This window comes from Phragmites australis, chromosome 16, assembly GCF_958298935.1.
Source record: "Phragmites australis chromosome 16, lpPhrAust1.1, whole genome shotgun sequence".
NCBI classification, from domain to species: domain Eukaryota; kingdom Viridiplantae; phylum Streptophyta; class Magnoliopsida; order Poales; family Poaceae; genus Phragmites; species Phragmites australis.
This window is the reverse complement of record NC_084936.1, coordinates 27363067-27378666: the sequence shown is the minus strand read 5'-3', so window position 1 is coordinate 27378666 and position 15600 is coordinate 27363067. Positions and strand designations below refer to the sequence as shown.

Here is a 15600-nt window from a genome sequence, read left to right as displayed (position 1 = left end):
AACCTTTTTATTTTGGTCATACATATAGTGTTAGTTTGGGCTTTGGCTCAAATAGAAAATTCCAATAAATCCCAAATATCCATTCATACATAGTATGATAGGGGAAATTTTAGTCTTATATTGCTAAGCTAGGTGGAGGAAGATAAACTTAAACACTAGAGTTGATCTTGCTGTAGCATCTAGACCTTTAGGTAAGTAGTAAGTGTTTAGGTGATTCATAATAACCGTATTATTATGATTAACAATTTATTTTAAAGAGAATCAAAAATTCAGTTCACAATGATAATTGAATATTCTTGATCCCTAAGGCGATTATGTGGATGATCAAAGGACTTGTGCATTAAGATTAAGTATCTTCTATTTGTAAGTGTCAAAAAGGAGATAAATGACACTTAGAGTAGTATATATTGTTTTTCTTTAGTCTTTTGACCATACTATAAAGATGAGCTAAGAGTAGTAGTTTGATCCAGTGAGTCTAGACTTAATTTGATATACACTTATGAAATTTCAGCACTATGTAGCTTATAGAAGCCCATAGTTGACATATCGAGAAGCTAGAGCTCAAGAAAGTTTGAGTTGGATGAGCTCAGAGAAAATTTACTTTATTGGATGATCCGATCTATGTGAAGCGATCTCACCAAAGCATATGATTATCTCAAGACAGAAAACACTCAATATGCATCGGATACTCCGATGAACAAAGTGATGTAATCATCGGATGATTTTCTGGGTGACACGTGGGAAAAATTGTTAGAAGTGTTACACCAGATAATTCGGTGATAGTGCGGTGAGAGCACCAGTCTAATTTCAACAGAAGGGGGATTGCCAGGAAAAATTAAAGTTCAACTCACCAGATTATTCGATGATGCAATGATGATAGCACCAGACTATTTATTCCAGAGACGATTCCAATGCAAGAATTCTGAAGCTCAGTTCACCAGATGGTCCGGTGAAGGTGGTGTTTACACCGGACTAATTCTTGCGGAGAATAATTTCTTATGGCAGAACAAACTTCACTCACCGGATGTTTCCAGAGAGGGTTGTTTCAGTTGGTTTGAAGGAGTTCCACTCATTGGATAGTTCGGTGATGGACAAGTGTGTATACCAGAGCTTTTCTACCAGAGAAGATTTTGAGGGCAAAAGAAGTTTAACACACCGGATAGTCCAGTGATGGTAATGAAATCTTCACCGGAGCATATTTTCTAGAGAGGGTTGCAACGGGTAAATTTAGCTAGTTTGCACGTACAGGATTTGTCCGGTGTTGGGTCGGTGTTCACCAGATGATATCACTGGACTATTTCTCAGTAGTAACGGTTAATGACAGCTGGTACAGTGGCAATGGAAGTTTGTACTCATCGAATTGTCCAGTGTGAGTAAGGAGATACTCACCAAATCTTTCGGTGTTAACAAAAAAAAGTGATGGTTAGGCAACGGCTATAATTTTGATCTCTAGCCTATAAATACCCATTCACTTGATTTTATTTGTCACTCTCGTGTCCTAAAGGAGTTTATACATTGTGTGTGTCATCAAGAAGCAAGAGAGAACATTTGAGCTGATTTCTAAGTCCCTAATTAAAGATTAAGAATATCATTATTACTTGAAGAGTAGCAAGTGTGCATTTAGCTGTAGCCTAGGCTTGACCTTAGTTAAGTGAAATTATTGGCTTGTTACTCTTAGTGGTTGCCAACACCTAGCTAGTCTTTGGTAATTGGTGGTATCTCGGTGAGTTCTTGGAGTTTTTATGAGAGCCATAAGAAAAACTATGTACTTGATTTGATACCTTTCAATCCGAAGATAGAGAAGTGGTAATTATGAGAGAGCACTTAAGTCTTGGTGACTCAAGAGGGAGCAATATTCTTAGTGGATGCTTCAACGAGGGTTAGGGAGTGCTAACTCTTCGATATCTAAAAAAAAAATCTGCTATTCTCTTATCCATTTCTTTACTATTCTACAATTTAATTTGATTATTTATATTCTTGCAAGCTTTTAATTTCGTATTTTCTTAATGTTTTTTCTTGTTTGTTTAGTTGTCTTCTCTTAGTTTGTTTGTGTAGTCATATTTCTTTTCATCTAGATTAAGGTTACTATTTATTCTAGTTTTTTTATTAAAATTTTTAATTGCCCAATTCACCTTCCGCTCTTAGACCATTCGATACTTTCACTTGCCTAATTAAAGCAAATAAAAGAAGAACATATGTGCATTCTCGCTCATCTGAGCATAAAATAATTCTATTTAATGAGACCCGAGGTCTATAAGGAAGAGAGACGTCTCCTTCCACTGAACATATGTGACTGCTTGTTATTTACCCACTTCCTAACCGTCATCCGCAAGCTTGCCTTCTTTGTCTACGTTTTCTTATCTTTATCGACGGCCCGAACTCTACACTAAATGTCAAAGGGCTTCCCTGTAATCCATAGAATGATCACATGCGTATTAGCTTTGTCTATAGTTTGCATGAATTTTGTTCTAATTACATATGCTACGTATATGATGTTCTATTTAGAGTATACATGTCGATGCTATAGTTTACATATGTGATAGATCTGTTGTTTAGATCCATTGTTAATCTAATGTATTGGTTGTTTACCTTGGTACTTAGTTCTAATATCTAGATCTAGTATGCTTGCTATTATATTCTTGATAATTATTTTAGATATTAAAATAATCACTAAAGTGTGATTAATTATAACATATAGTACATAAAGAAATGAAAACACTATACGAGTCTAGTTTCAATACGAGTAAATTTTTTTACAGTCGATCTGGTTATCGTAACACTAAATTATTTTTCTTGGTTCAATAAAAAAAAATTCCTGGTGAGTGTAACCACGAGGCTCTTCCGACGATTAATACTAATAGTAGCGCACAATAATAGAAGATGATCATGAGAAGATGAATTCAAGCAGGAATTTCAATGTTGTTTTACCATTTTTCATTTACTAATGAAAAGATCAAAATTTATAAATTTTTATTGAAATTTCAATTATTATTTTTCCCAGCTCTATAGATCTCACGTATCGGTATTTTTTTTAAAAAAAAATAGATATCCATTTTTCTCTAAAATTTATAAAATTTCGCTAATAGTCCATGAATTCGAGTTCCGGACTAAACAGCAGCCACGCAAACAAAACAAGAACCACCTATCAAAAGACCACGTTTCCTGCAGACCACAAACGAAGAAACCAACCACGTCACGCGCGTACACACACGCGCGGCGTATAAATATGGCACGAGCTGTACTGTACACCGTATCGTATGCCCACAAATGGACCAAGCAGAGCAGGTACTAGAAGTAGATATACGGTATATATACGACTAGCGTACAGATCGACCTGGGCTTCCCCTGGGCCGCGACCACACGACCCGTCCAGATCGTCTCGCCTCGCCTCGCCTGGCCGGCACCAGGGACCCACGCGCCAGCGACCCTCATCCACCGCACACGGCGGCGTCAGGCGCGCGGCCGCCTGGACCGGGCGCACTGCACCGGACCCACCAGCGCAGCACGCCGCCCGTCTCTCTCTCCCTCTCTCTCTCCTAGTCCAGCTCCTTATCCTGTCCCCTTCCTTTCCTTTCCCCATCCCACCTCCTCTCTCTCTCTCTCTCCGCCCATTTCTCTCTCTTCCTCTCGCACGCACCAAGATTTCTTGTCCGCACCCAGCCTGTTCGCTTCGCTGTTGCTCTAGTTCTTCGGCGCGCCGATCGATCCGGGCGTCCGAGCCCAAGATTCGGTGGAACCTTCCGGCGGGTTGATTGATTGATTGATTGCCCGCATGTCTACAGCTGTGGCGGCGGGGATGCCGCCGGCGCACGGCGGTTTCCGTGGGTCGGGGAGGGGTAAGGGGAAGGCGGATTCGGAGGAGGAGAGGAAGAGGGATACAGATACTGACGGGTTCTTTGCAGAGGAGGAGGAGGAGGGGGATGGGGCGGTGAGGGAGGAGGAGGAGGAGGAGGGGGCGTTATCGGAGGGCTCGTCGATCGGGGTGCCGTCGTCAGACAGCTCGTCGATCGGGGAGAACTCGGCGCCGGAGGAGGAGGAGGACGACGGGGAGGATGAGGTGGAGAGCAAGGTGAAGGCGGCAGCGGAGGTGGAGGGGCTGGGCATGATGGGATTGAGGACGCTCGAATCTTTGGAGGATGCGCTGCCCAGCAAGTAAGCTTAGCTGCTAATCTCCCCTTTCCAGTATTTCTTGTGTGATTTTGTTCTGTTCTCTCTCTAATCTTGGTAGTGCAAATGGGTGCTTCAAAGTTGCTGTTAAAAAAGATGCGTTTTATGGATTAAAAAAACGATTTTTAGTGGCTAATGTTCTTCAAGGTTTAGATCGTAGCAAAGGAGCTGGAAAAAATAGTGGTTTTTTCCCAGCCTAGTTAGTAGTACCAATTTTATGTCCCAAAGTTAGCATCTTGTTGCTGCTCATGCAGATAAAGTTGAGATATTTGGTGATTAATCAGCTTTAAATCCAAGCAAGCGATAGGCAAACGAAAATCCGATTAGTATGTGCTAGCAACGCATGACCCAAATCTTTCATCTCGTGAGCTCACGAACTAGTGTTGACAAAAAAAAAAAAAAAAAGAAATCCTCTCCAATAACTGACCAAAATCTCTGATGAACCGCAGCAGGGGGCTGTCCAACTTCTACGCCGGCAAATCCAAGTCCTTCACGTGCCTTGCCGAGGCCGCGGCGACGGCGGCCGCCAAGGAGATCGCCAAGCCGGAGAACCCCTTCAACAAGCGGCGCCGCGTGCTGGCCGCCTGGTCGCGGCGGCGGGCCTCCTGCAGCGCGCTGGCCACCACGTACCTGCCCCCGCTCCTCGCCCCCGACCACGCCGTGCTGGAGGAGGACGACGAGGAGGGGGCGGACCACTCGGAGGACGAGGATCACGGCAATGGCGGCGCCGGCACGAGCAGGAGGCGGCCGCCCACCTTCCCTTCCCCTAGGCTCAGCGTGCACACCCAGATGCTCAGGAACCCGAACGCAAACTCATTTAGATCTCCAAGGTCATTCTCCATGACTGATCTCCAAAACGCAAGCTACTATAACTTCGCTGAAAATTAGGCTGCTGCTGCTGCTTCTCCTCTCTCGATCTTTTTAGGTGTGAGAGATGTTTCTACTCCTACCACTACTACATAATCAAGATATTTATGAAACATCCATTCCTTGTGATTGTCACCTTGTCTTCCTACCTGTGGATGCATTCGTCCTTGTTGAATCTTGGCATGAACATTTCTATGGCACTCCTTCACCTTGCCATTAGGAGTGAGTAATCATGCTGTGGTATGTTTAAGACATGATGGGGGTGACTAGTTTGTTGCTCTTTCTCTCTCTCTCTATTCTGATGTTGGTGGTGTGTGACTTGAGGGAGCAGACAAAATGGTGGGTGATGAGTCCTAGGCCTAATCTGATCCGATCACCCATCCCTCTTAGTATCATCCAGTTGTTGGAGAGAAAAAAAAAACTTCTTTTTGGTTCTTTTAACACACGAAACAATAGGAAAACTATGAAATCAGGATGGACTAGCCAGCAAAAAATCTTAAGCATACAGCACAAGAAAGCATTCTTTCCAGAAGGTAGCTATCTATCCAAAAGAAGGCCCAATGTAAAATACGGAGAAAACAGCAAACTTCTTGTAGATCAAGCACAGTCCATGATTTGTAGCCAAGGTAGCTTCAATTTTACAGAAACAAAAGTAACAAAAAAAATGGAATCAAACTAGCAACAACGTTGAACGGTTCTCGAAGCATATTTATTTTTATTTGTTCTAATGGTTGCGTTGTTTCGACGAGGGACGGTAAGGCTTTGGTCTGGGGTGGGTGATGGAGAATCCTATGCCAAATTGCTCTGCCAAATGCTGCTAATATGGTGTGCTAATCAGGGGGCAAGTGTGTGATTAGATAAGGCTTTGTGTACGTACGTCCCAGTGCATTTATTAAGAGAGAGAAAGTGGGGGAGAGAGAAATAGAGATGGAAGGGGTGATAGGACTATCTCCGAGAGAAGCTTGTCATGATCAAAATTCCTTCACAAAATAATTTTTTTTATTTTAACGGTCTTCTTTTACGGTAACCGTCACGAAAGGATTTTTAAAGTCATTTTCTTCATAATGTGATTCTCTCTTCTTTCTTTTCACAAATTCTTTCGAAGGGAAACTGTTGGAGATGAGAGAAAATAAAGGAAATGAGAATATAGTGGAATAGGGAAGAAAACGAAATGAAGAGAATATGGTTGGATATAGTCTAAGGTGCGATCAGTAGAGAGAGGATGGGCCCTTTGCGTGAGTGTTTTTGCTGAGATTTAGGTATTTTTGTTTGAGTTTTTGTTTTGAGTTTTTTAAATTTTTTTGTTTTTTCCTTCTTAAAAACTATTTTTAGAAATAGTCTATTAATTTTTATAATAAATTATTAGCTTATTAGTACATAGGTTTTTAGAAAAGTATCTTTTAACGAGTTTTTTTTAGTTTTAGTTTATTTTTCTCAGAAGTATGCTTCTGTCTTCTTAAAAGCTAATTCTTCATAACTCTGTTTATTCTAACTTTTGGCTTTTGGTTCTAGCTACAGTAGAAATAGAACTATAAGCAGAAAATAAACATGGGCTTAAGGTTTCGTTTGTTTTGTACTTTTCGTTATGTTTATGTTGTTATTAGAAACTAAAAGCTTGAATAAATAGTATTTTGGAGAAGTAGTTTTTAAAAAAATCAGAAGTTTATTAGGAAGCTTGTCGAGATATACTTTTCTGAGAAGCTAAAATTTTTGTAAAAGCCAACAATATATTTAAAAAAATAGTTTTTTAACAAGTCAAAAGTATATTTTTTTCAAAACAAATCTAAAAGTAGAAGCTCAAACCAATATACTCTTATACCTATTTATTCCTGGATTCTGATTATGTTGTTGCCTGAAACCAAAATAAATGAGCTCTAAACAAATGTCTTCTAGAGAAGCCGGTAGTCTAGTTTAAAAAATGAACTAACATTGTGAAGCTGCTGAGAAGCTCCTGTTTCGTTTAAAATATTCTGCGGTCGTACGGCTCTGGCCTCGGAGGGCCCACCTGCCTGTCTTTCCAGCCGAAGCAAGCTCGCTGCCTGGGCTGGGATGGGCTGGGCTAAGGTTCAAGCCTGGATCAATTAGTCGTAAAAAGTTCTTTTCTTTCCGTCTTTCTTTTTTCCTTTTGGTTTTTTCTCAATGTGTTGGTTGGGTCCATGCTTATTCATGTTAAGTGATGCGTCGCCACGGATCACCGGATACGTTTTACCAATTCCTGACCCAGAACAAGGCTTGGAGGAGCTGTAGATGGTCTCGTTTCCCTTCCCAAACTTAATAGTGTGTGTGTATATATATTATTGTGCAATGCAAGTAACTTGTCCTTTCATACGACTTTGGGGGTAATACAGTTGCAATGGCACACATCTTCTAGATGTGATTCATCAAGCACCCATCTTTCTATCTTTGCAACTTTGTCTAACGGTTTACAACAGCCGGGAGTCCTTCAGGGATCGACCTGGAATCCTTCAACATTCTCTAAAAATTGGCTGCACCGCCACAAAGTAAGCATAATTAATCTAAAGAGTGAATTACACAAAACTATAAGTATTATGAATAGTCACCTAAAACTACAAGAATTATACACTAATTTTAAAAAATCGATTTTAATTAGATTCATCCAAAATATGGTCTTATGTTTCTTAAAAAATTCTAGAACTTTTTTTACTTGTTCCATAATCTATATTTAATCCATTTTAATTGGACTCACCAAAAAAACCTGTGTAGAATTTAAACTAAAATTCTTCAAAAAAGCTACATTTATAACCCCTAACAATTGTTAGGGTCTCAAATAAAACCCCAAAAATATGAAAAAATTATTAATATTCTTCTTATATGATGAATTAATTTTTAAAATTATTTCTAGCCCTAGGTTATATGGTGAAAAAGTGAGTTAGTTCGTTACAAAGGAACTCAAACTCACTTTTTCACCGTATAACCTATGGCTAGAAATAATTGTAAGAATTAGTCTATCACATAAGAAGAATATTTGTGATTTTTTATATTTTTTGAATTTAATTGGAGGTCCTAACAATTGTTAGTAGTATAAAATTGGCCTTTTTGAAGAATTTAGTTTAAGTTCTACACAAACTTTTTTAGGTGAGTCTAATTAAAATAGGTTATACATAGATTATAGAACACATACAAAAAGTACTAGTTTTTTGGAGAAACATAAGACTATTTTTGGTGAATCTAATTAAAATCAGTAACTATATAAAATTAGTGTACAATACTTGTAGTTTTATGTTACTAGTCATAATACTTATAGTTTTGTAAAATAAATGATATGATACTTGTTGTTTTGTGCAATCTACTCTATCTAGAAAGCGGATTGGCGCGTCTACACCGCACCCTATTTTTGTTGTGTAGAGCATAACAAAAGAAGACTAAAAATTTGGGTTCATCAATTTTAGGCGTCTCTATATTTATTTATGAATTTATCAATATTTAATATATTCATTTAATTATAGAGAAAATTGTGGTACTTTTATGCATGCACATAATTTTAACATGTAGACGACAGTAATAAGAACCTAACTAAATTTGTTTCATATTTTTTTGAGTTTTAGATATTTTAATGTATATTTTAGATTATTTTAGCTAATTTATCAATATAACTATTATTCCTTTCGCTATTTTTCTAGAATTTTCAAAAAATATATATGTATATGTACGTGTATGTATTTATATGTATATGAATATACATATATACATGTATTATACATATGTGTGTATATATACGTGTACATATATTTATCCATATATATTCGTACACATGTATGAGACACATATGACCATCGCTTCAAATCACTGTAGGGATAGAACAACCAGTAACACCAAATATACCTTTTGTTTTCCCAATTCCCGATACAAGAATAAGGCGTGAGGAGGTGCAGATGGATCCCTTTTCCCTTATTGAACTTGAGCACAACATAGGAGAAAGAATAAAATAGACACAACATATTGGTAGAGCTTGATGTCTTTTTCTCATTAGTCATTAGATGGATATAATGGTGTAGTACATATACAGTGAAAACCCTCGTCAAAGGCAGTTTCGATATTGAGCCCACAGATCTCTCAATTAGGGATTACTTAACACTTCATAGGTTGGCATTTGATGTTACCGGTCTACCGGATGGTTTCACATTTTCGTGGATGGGCTTAAAGATGTAGATGTTACACTGTGATGCAATCATTTAGACACTGTACATGGACACAAGCCATATCGATATGTATAGGAAATGTACCTGAGAAGAAGGCTTGTTAGTCGATGTGTCGAGCTTCATGCGTTACATGTTCCTTTGACTAACCGAGTCGCGTACGTACACGGCTCTAGTGAAGCCAACGGACAAAATGGATTACTAAAAATCACTCCACTTATTAAAAATGTCATTCCACCTAATTACCAGCTTATTTTCTTAGTTAGTTATGATGGAATTTTTTATTGAACTAGAGTGGATGGTTGGTAAAAGCATCTTCAAAGTCTCCCAAACCCATTTTCTATAGTTAAATTTAGAAAATTTTATCTTAAAACCTAGCTCCAACAGCTATCACTTCTCTAATATCACTCCTAATATTTATCAAACCTTAAAATCACCCATCTCGCTATCTATTTATAGGGAGCAACTATGGCTCACAAAAACGCCTGACTGCCTGAGCCCACCCCTCGTCCGCCCCGACGGCGTGTTCGGCACCTCCGACCGCGCCGTCTGCCTCAGCGAGTTCCGAGACGGCGGGCTGCTTCCAAAGTGCGCCCACGCGTTCCACGTCCCCTGCATCGTCCCCTGCTCCGAGTCCACATCAATTGTCCGCTCTACCGCACCCACGTGCTAGACCTCGTCACCCACCAAGTAGCCCGACCCACCCGCCGACGCTAAACGTGACATCGAAGACTTAGGACATGAGAAACCGGGTCAGCACGCGAACGATCAACAAGAGTTGTATGTCCAAATCGAACAACGCGACTAGTTGAGCAACTCTTCGGAGAAGCCACACCATTAGCCCTGCCCATAGGGGCTAACTTTCGCCGCGTGGTTTCCCTGGACTCACCATGGCCAATAGAGGCTCCGGACATGTCCTCATCGAGCAAGAGCTTTGAGAACCTCTCCTTCACCAGCTTCAGCTCAATACGTTCTAGGTCGAGTTCGTGTTAATCAATGACGCAACACAACAGGGAGGATGATCTGTATCTAGAATCAGTGTCGCGCCGCGATACGTACTGTCATCAATGGAGCACCGGTCGAGCATGTCGGCGTGGGGCTTCATGTTGAGACGACTTAGCGACGTGGCGGCAGACAGTAGGGACCAACCAATCAGCTTAGCCACAACAGTGTTGCTTTGTTCGCTGGTGAAGAGGAAAGTGGGGAGAGAAAGAGAAAAGATAGAGATGATGGGTAGAGTCTATTTATCAGTGATACATAAGAGAAAATATAGATAACATGGTATTAGGAGTCTATCGAAGAGGAAGGAGATTTAGAAAAAAAAATATTATTAAAAAGACTTCCTGTATAAAGATATAAAAAATGAGTTTTAGTGAGTGTTTTAGAGATGCTCCTGCATTCTTCCGTACGAGGCTGACATTATTCTTTCTAGTTGGGCGTCAATCTTGCATCCCACACTGCTCATTCATTGCGAAAAGTACCACTTTCAGTCGTAAGTAGACTTCGATTACAAAAGGGCAACTCACACCACTCACATGCACATGCACGGTAGTGTGTTCCTATCACAACTTTACTGATAACTCCTTAACGTATTTATATATGTGTAAATTCTAAATATCACGATTTATGTTCTATCGGTAGAGTTTAGCTTTCAACTCTATATTTGATCTTAAATTTGTAGATTAAGATAAATAATTTAAATTTTATTTTTAGATTAATATAGAAACAAAATAACTTACTTAAACACTTTTAATGTATCTATGATTCTAACTACCCGAATTTTTAGAGCTAATAATGTCTAACTTAAAACTTATACAAAACATGCTCTTAAAATTTAGGTGGGTGGGGTTGTCTTCACCGCCCCCACTGAAAGGTTCATCCCTTTAATGATCCAATAGGATGAGTGGTTGAGCCTAAGGCGGAAAGATGCTAAGATTCTTTGTTGCTTAATGAGCCTAAAACTAAGCTCAAGGGATTTTTGTCGTGGACGAAAATCTTATCGTGAAGGGATTTTTGTTCTCTTTAGCGTTTCAATGATTTCCCTTCATAATTTCCATCACGAAGAGATTCTCAGGATCATTCCCTTCAGGACGGGATTCTCTCTTCTTTCTCTTCGCAATTTCCCTCGAAGTGAAGTTGATAGAGATGAGAGAAAATAAAGAGAATGCGAATAAAAAAGGGAATCGAGAAGGGAACGAAATAAAAAAATATAGTTAGAGATGGTCTAACGAGTGGTTCTCTATGCTCCTTAGGCAAGCGAGCTCGAAGTGGGCTGGGCTGGGCTGGGCTTATCCATGCAGATGCCGTTCTTCTGACGCATACAATATTAGTATACCTCTTCCTCACACTCGGTGTCTAGAGCTCTCTATTCTGTCTTTAACGTATGTATATATATGATGCGCACTTGTGTACGTGCGTGAAGCGTAGGTATAGTACGTAGGGATGTGTGCATCCATATTTATACCCTTGAAAAAAATCAAAAAATAGTATACCCCTCCGTCGTACGTGCATACAGGGGCGGACGGGGCTCAAGCCTGCTACCACCGGGAGCTCTCAGAAGTTTCCTTCCCCAATTTTTAAGCATAGAAGAGAAAAAAAGTGAAAAATGCATGAGAGAAAACCTCTCTACTTGGTGAGTCTAGATCTCTATGCATGCAAGCTAGCACGTTCCTCTCTCAATGGCACGCATGCACGCACGGCCAATTCAACAGACACAAATTAAAAAAAGGGCAACGTTAATGTTTCCGCTTACGCTACCTGCTCGTTGCCTCCCTTCCTTCCTCATTTGGCACGTACTAGCCGTTGAGCTAGCTTCCCATTTCCCTCCTCCTCCCCCCTCCGGCATGCACAGCCATATATATAAACGCAAGATCACTCGTATCTCCTCCAAATCTTTCGAAGATCAACGAAAACATCAGCACAAACACCTCACGGAGATATCTCTCGTGATCTTGGCTGGATTTTCATGTCCACGGGCGCCGGCAGCACCAACATGGAAGTGGATCCGGACCACGGTGCTGCAAATCCCAGAAGGTGCGCGGCATGCAAGTACCTGCGGCGGAGATGCGCCCCCGATTGCGTCCTCGCGCCATACTTTCCCGCGTCGCGTCCTCAGAGATACGCCGACGTGCACGCGGTCTTCGGCACCAGCAACGTCACGAGAGTGCTCCAGGTGATTAATATATTTTTTAATTTACAAGCGTGTCACGGTTGATCAGTTAACAGTATAGGGAATTAGTAGCTCTAGATTAGCAAAGTACTAGCTGGATTTAAAATGCGTCGCCATTTCTTTGTGTACGTAGAGCCTGCCGGTGCAGGAGCGAGGCCGGGCGGCGGACACGATGGCGACGGAGGCGCACTGGCGGGTGCAGGACCCGGTGTACGGCTGCGCGGGGATCATCGACCGGCTGCAGGAGGAGATCCGCGCCGTGCAGCTCGAGCTCGCCAGCACCCGGGCGCGACTCGCCATGCAGATGCAGGGCATGACACAACACGCGACGCGGCAAGGAGAGCGGTCGCCGTCGTCTCCTCCACCTCCTCCGCCTCTTGTTGCTCCTCCTGCTGCGGCGCACACCGACAACAACCATCGCGTCGCCGTGCACGAGGAAGGGGAGTTCCTCGACCCCGACGAGTTCCTCGACCTCAATGGCCAGCTCTGAGTGCCGCGTCTGAGTGCTAGCCGATCGAGTGCTAGCTCTAGCTTCATTGGGTCATGTTTACATGAGCTTCTTCTACCACTGGAACAACTGACGAGCGATATAATATTTTTTGAACGAATAATAATAATAGTATCGACCTCGTGACGTTGTTGTTTAGTTGCATTATTTGGCATGTGGTTTTTTTATGTATTCATGCATGCGTGAGTAGAATATATACGAAATTCTTGTGTTTGACTAAAGAATAACAGCAGCTGTCTAAGCTTGTGTTGGTGACCTCCATGTAAGACGTAAAAAATAGTGGTAGTACGCTGATTGGCGGTGCGCGGCTTCTGGCATCGCGATATGGCATGCCTCTCCTTCCTTTTTTAGTGTCAAAATATGTCTTCTTATTTCTATGTGAATTGGAACATCTTGACATATATTAGAAGTGGTAGTGGTCCCACTTGACCTATTGAGGTGGCAGGCGTTTAGTTCAGTAATCATGTCCCGCGCGTGATCTCTGGAGTTGAAGTTGTGAACGACTGTAGCGTGTGGCTCATGTAATTTTTTTAAAAAACTTTTCATGTTAGATTTTTTCTTAAAAAATTTCTCGTGTAAACTTTTTCTCAAAACTTTTCGAGCTAAACTTTTCTTGTGCAATTTTTTTCTCAAAACTTTTCGAGCTAAACTTTTCTCGTGTAAACTTTTTCAAAAAGAAAAAAGAAAATACGGGGAGGAAAAAAGGTTCCGAAAATGGAAAGATGGGGGACTGTCGGGTGGTTTGTGTGTTGTGCTATGAGCGTGCGCGCAAAATTAGGTGTCACATTTAGTTCTTAGTATAATGGATGGATCATCGAATCCTTTCACGGTTTTTGTTCCTTTCGTAAATAGATTCTCGTTTCCTTCAGCTCTCTAACGATTTTCCTTCGCGGTTTTACATTACGAAGGGATTCTTATCTCTATTCCCTTCACACTGGAATTCTCTCTCATTTACTTTCACGAATTCCTTCGAAGGGAAGCTGTTAGAGATAGAGTGGAAATAAAGTAAATGAAAACGAAGAAGGGAATAAAAAGGAAATAAAATAAAAAAAATATGGTTAGAAATATTGTAAAAATTACAATGTTAAAGACGTCTGCGAAAATCTACCCTTGGCTAGGGACAAAACTTATTTACACATGAACTGGGCTAGGAGCAAAACTTCTTTACACCTAAACAAACCCTTGAAAACACCATCGACGACAATCGGTGTTATTGCGGTAAGTAGGTCAGCAACATTGTATTGAATTTTATAGTAGTGTTGTGATGAATTAGTTTATTTGGAAATTGCTATAAAACACTCAACTAAAATTTTATGTGATGGAATTTCTCGCCATTGAGTTGTCTTATAATGGGTTTAGTCTCCGTTTGGAACACATTAATTCCTATAAGATACATTGTTTCCTGTAAAATTCCTACAGGATTCTTGCGTTCCAAATAGGGCGTTAGGGTTCCGATTAATTGACCATAGACTTCAGAATTATGCTATGGTGGCACCGCTGGCTACAGGATGGAGCAATGTGGGCACCGGTGGCAGGAATACATCATTTTTAACACAACAACCGAAAGCTGACCCATAGTCACTGCCATTGCACAAATTAAGCACCCAAAATCTTTTGTTTTGCTAGAGAAGGGAAAAAACTATTTTTTTATTCATATATATTTTTCTACGAAAACTGCCAATGCATAGATACCTTTTTCTCGAACACGCAGGAGAACTGCGTATCATTATAAATTAAGAAGAAGAAAAAGGGGTATAAAACCCCAAAAATCCAAACAGCAACACCACACACACCGCACCTCACTCAAAAAAGACTTGACCTCGACCGAGAAAGAGAGCCCTAGTTTGCACTTGGCACTAGAGCGAGGAGATGAGAAATTCCTCTAGCCCCAGCCAGACTCCATAGAAGTAACTCCTCTCTAATGAGCAACAAAACACCATTCAGGTTGGGGGTAAACCCATCAAACACGCAGCGATTGCGATGATTCCAGATTGACCAAGCCACCAAAATTATGATAGAATTGAGCCCTTTTTTAAACCGACCATCCACTCTAGAAACTGAACTTTCCCACCAGTCATTAAAGAAGGTGTCGTCAGGCTGAGGGGATAGGGGCTGCAGCCCAAACCTCTGTAGGATGATGAACCACACTTCCCGAGTGAAAACACAAGAGACTAGCAAGTGGTCAATTGTCTCCTCAACTTGGTCACAGAGTGGACAGCATTCAGGGTGAGGCAGCCCCCTCTTGGCAAGGCGATCAGCTGTCCAACATTTGTTATGGGAAACCAACCACATGAAGAATTTACACTTGCCAGGTGCCCAATTCTTCCATATTCTTTCCCATGGCCTAAACTGAATTGCACCAATGAACAGCCCCTCATATGCAGATTTTGCAGAGTATTTTCCTGAAGATGATAGTTGCCAAGTATGTGAGTCCTCGACCTCTGGCTGCAGTACAAAATTTGAAAGAAGGTCCCATAGGCTTAGGTATTCAGACAAAACAACCACTGTAAGTGCTGCTCCCTGTATATCAGAGATCCATCTCATTTCAGTAAGGGCTTCAAACACAGTCCTTTTCTTTGCTCTGTTGGACACTGCCCTGAATAGGTGTGGCACAAGAAGAGCCAAACTCTGACCATGCAGCCATTTATCGGTCCAGAAAAGCGTGTTCCTCCCATTCCCAACTTCTGAGATGATGGCCATAGAGAAGAAAGCCTTGACCGCAGGGTGTACTT

The 15600-nt window shown here is 41.0% G+C and overlaps 2 protein-coding genes across 3 annotated transcripts; both read left to right on the top strand.

The window, feature by feature from the left end:
• The first annotated feature begins 3573 nt into the window (after window positions 1-3573).
• On the top strand, window positions 3574-5169 carry LOC133896083 (protein OXIDATIVE STRESS 3 LIKE 4-like). Of its 2 annotated transcripts, none has more exons than XM_062336596.1 (2): window positions 3574-4152; window positions 4620-5169. In XM_062336596.1, exons 1-2 carry the CDS (start codon window positions 3773-3775, stop codon window positions 5053-5055), a joined length of 816 nt encoding a protein of 271 aa, XP_062192580.1. In that variant the 5' UTR covers window positions 3574-3772; the 3' UTR covers window positions 5056-5169. The 2 variants fall into 2 exon arrangements, with proteins under 2 accessions (XP_062192580.1, XP_062192579.1); XM_062336595.1 differs by having other exon boundaries at window positions 3576-4152; window positions 4617-5169.
• A 6989-nt stretch (window positions 5170-12158) lies between these two features.
• Window positions 12159-12874, top strand: LOC133894911 (LOB domain-containing protein 24-like). Its single transcript, XM_062335108.1, has 2 exons — window positions 12159-12363; window positions 12494-12874. The coding sequence occupies exons 1-2, from the start codon at window positions 12184-12186 to the stop codon at window positions 12848-12850; spliced, it is 537 nt and encodes a 178-aa protein (XP_062191092.1). The 5' UTR covers window positions 12159-12183; the 3' UTR covers window positions 12851-12874.
• The last annotated feature ends 2726 nt before the right edge of the window (window positions 12875-15600 follow it).

Coding starts and splice junctions, on each gene's coding strand:
- LOC133896083 (XM_062336595.1), top strand. CDS start 3,773: ATGTCTACAGCTGTGGCGGCGGGGATGCCGCCGGCGCACGGCGGTTTC. Junction 4,153..4,616: donor GAGGATGCGCTGCCCAGCAA/GTAAGCTTAGCT, acceptor GATGAACCGCAG/CAGGGGGCTGTCCAACTTCT.
- LOC133894911 (XM_062335108.1), top strand. CDS start 12,184: ATGGAAGTGGATCCGGACCACGGTGCTGCAAATCCCAGAAGGTGCGCG. Junction 12,364..12,493: donor ACGTCACGAGAGTGCTCCAG/GTGATTAATATA, acceptor TTGTGTACGTAG/AGCCTGCCGGTGCAGGAGCG.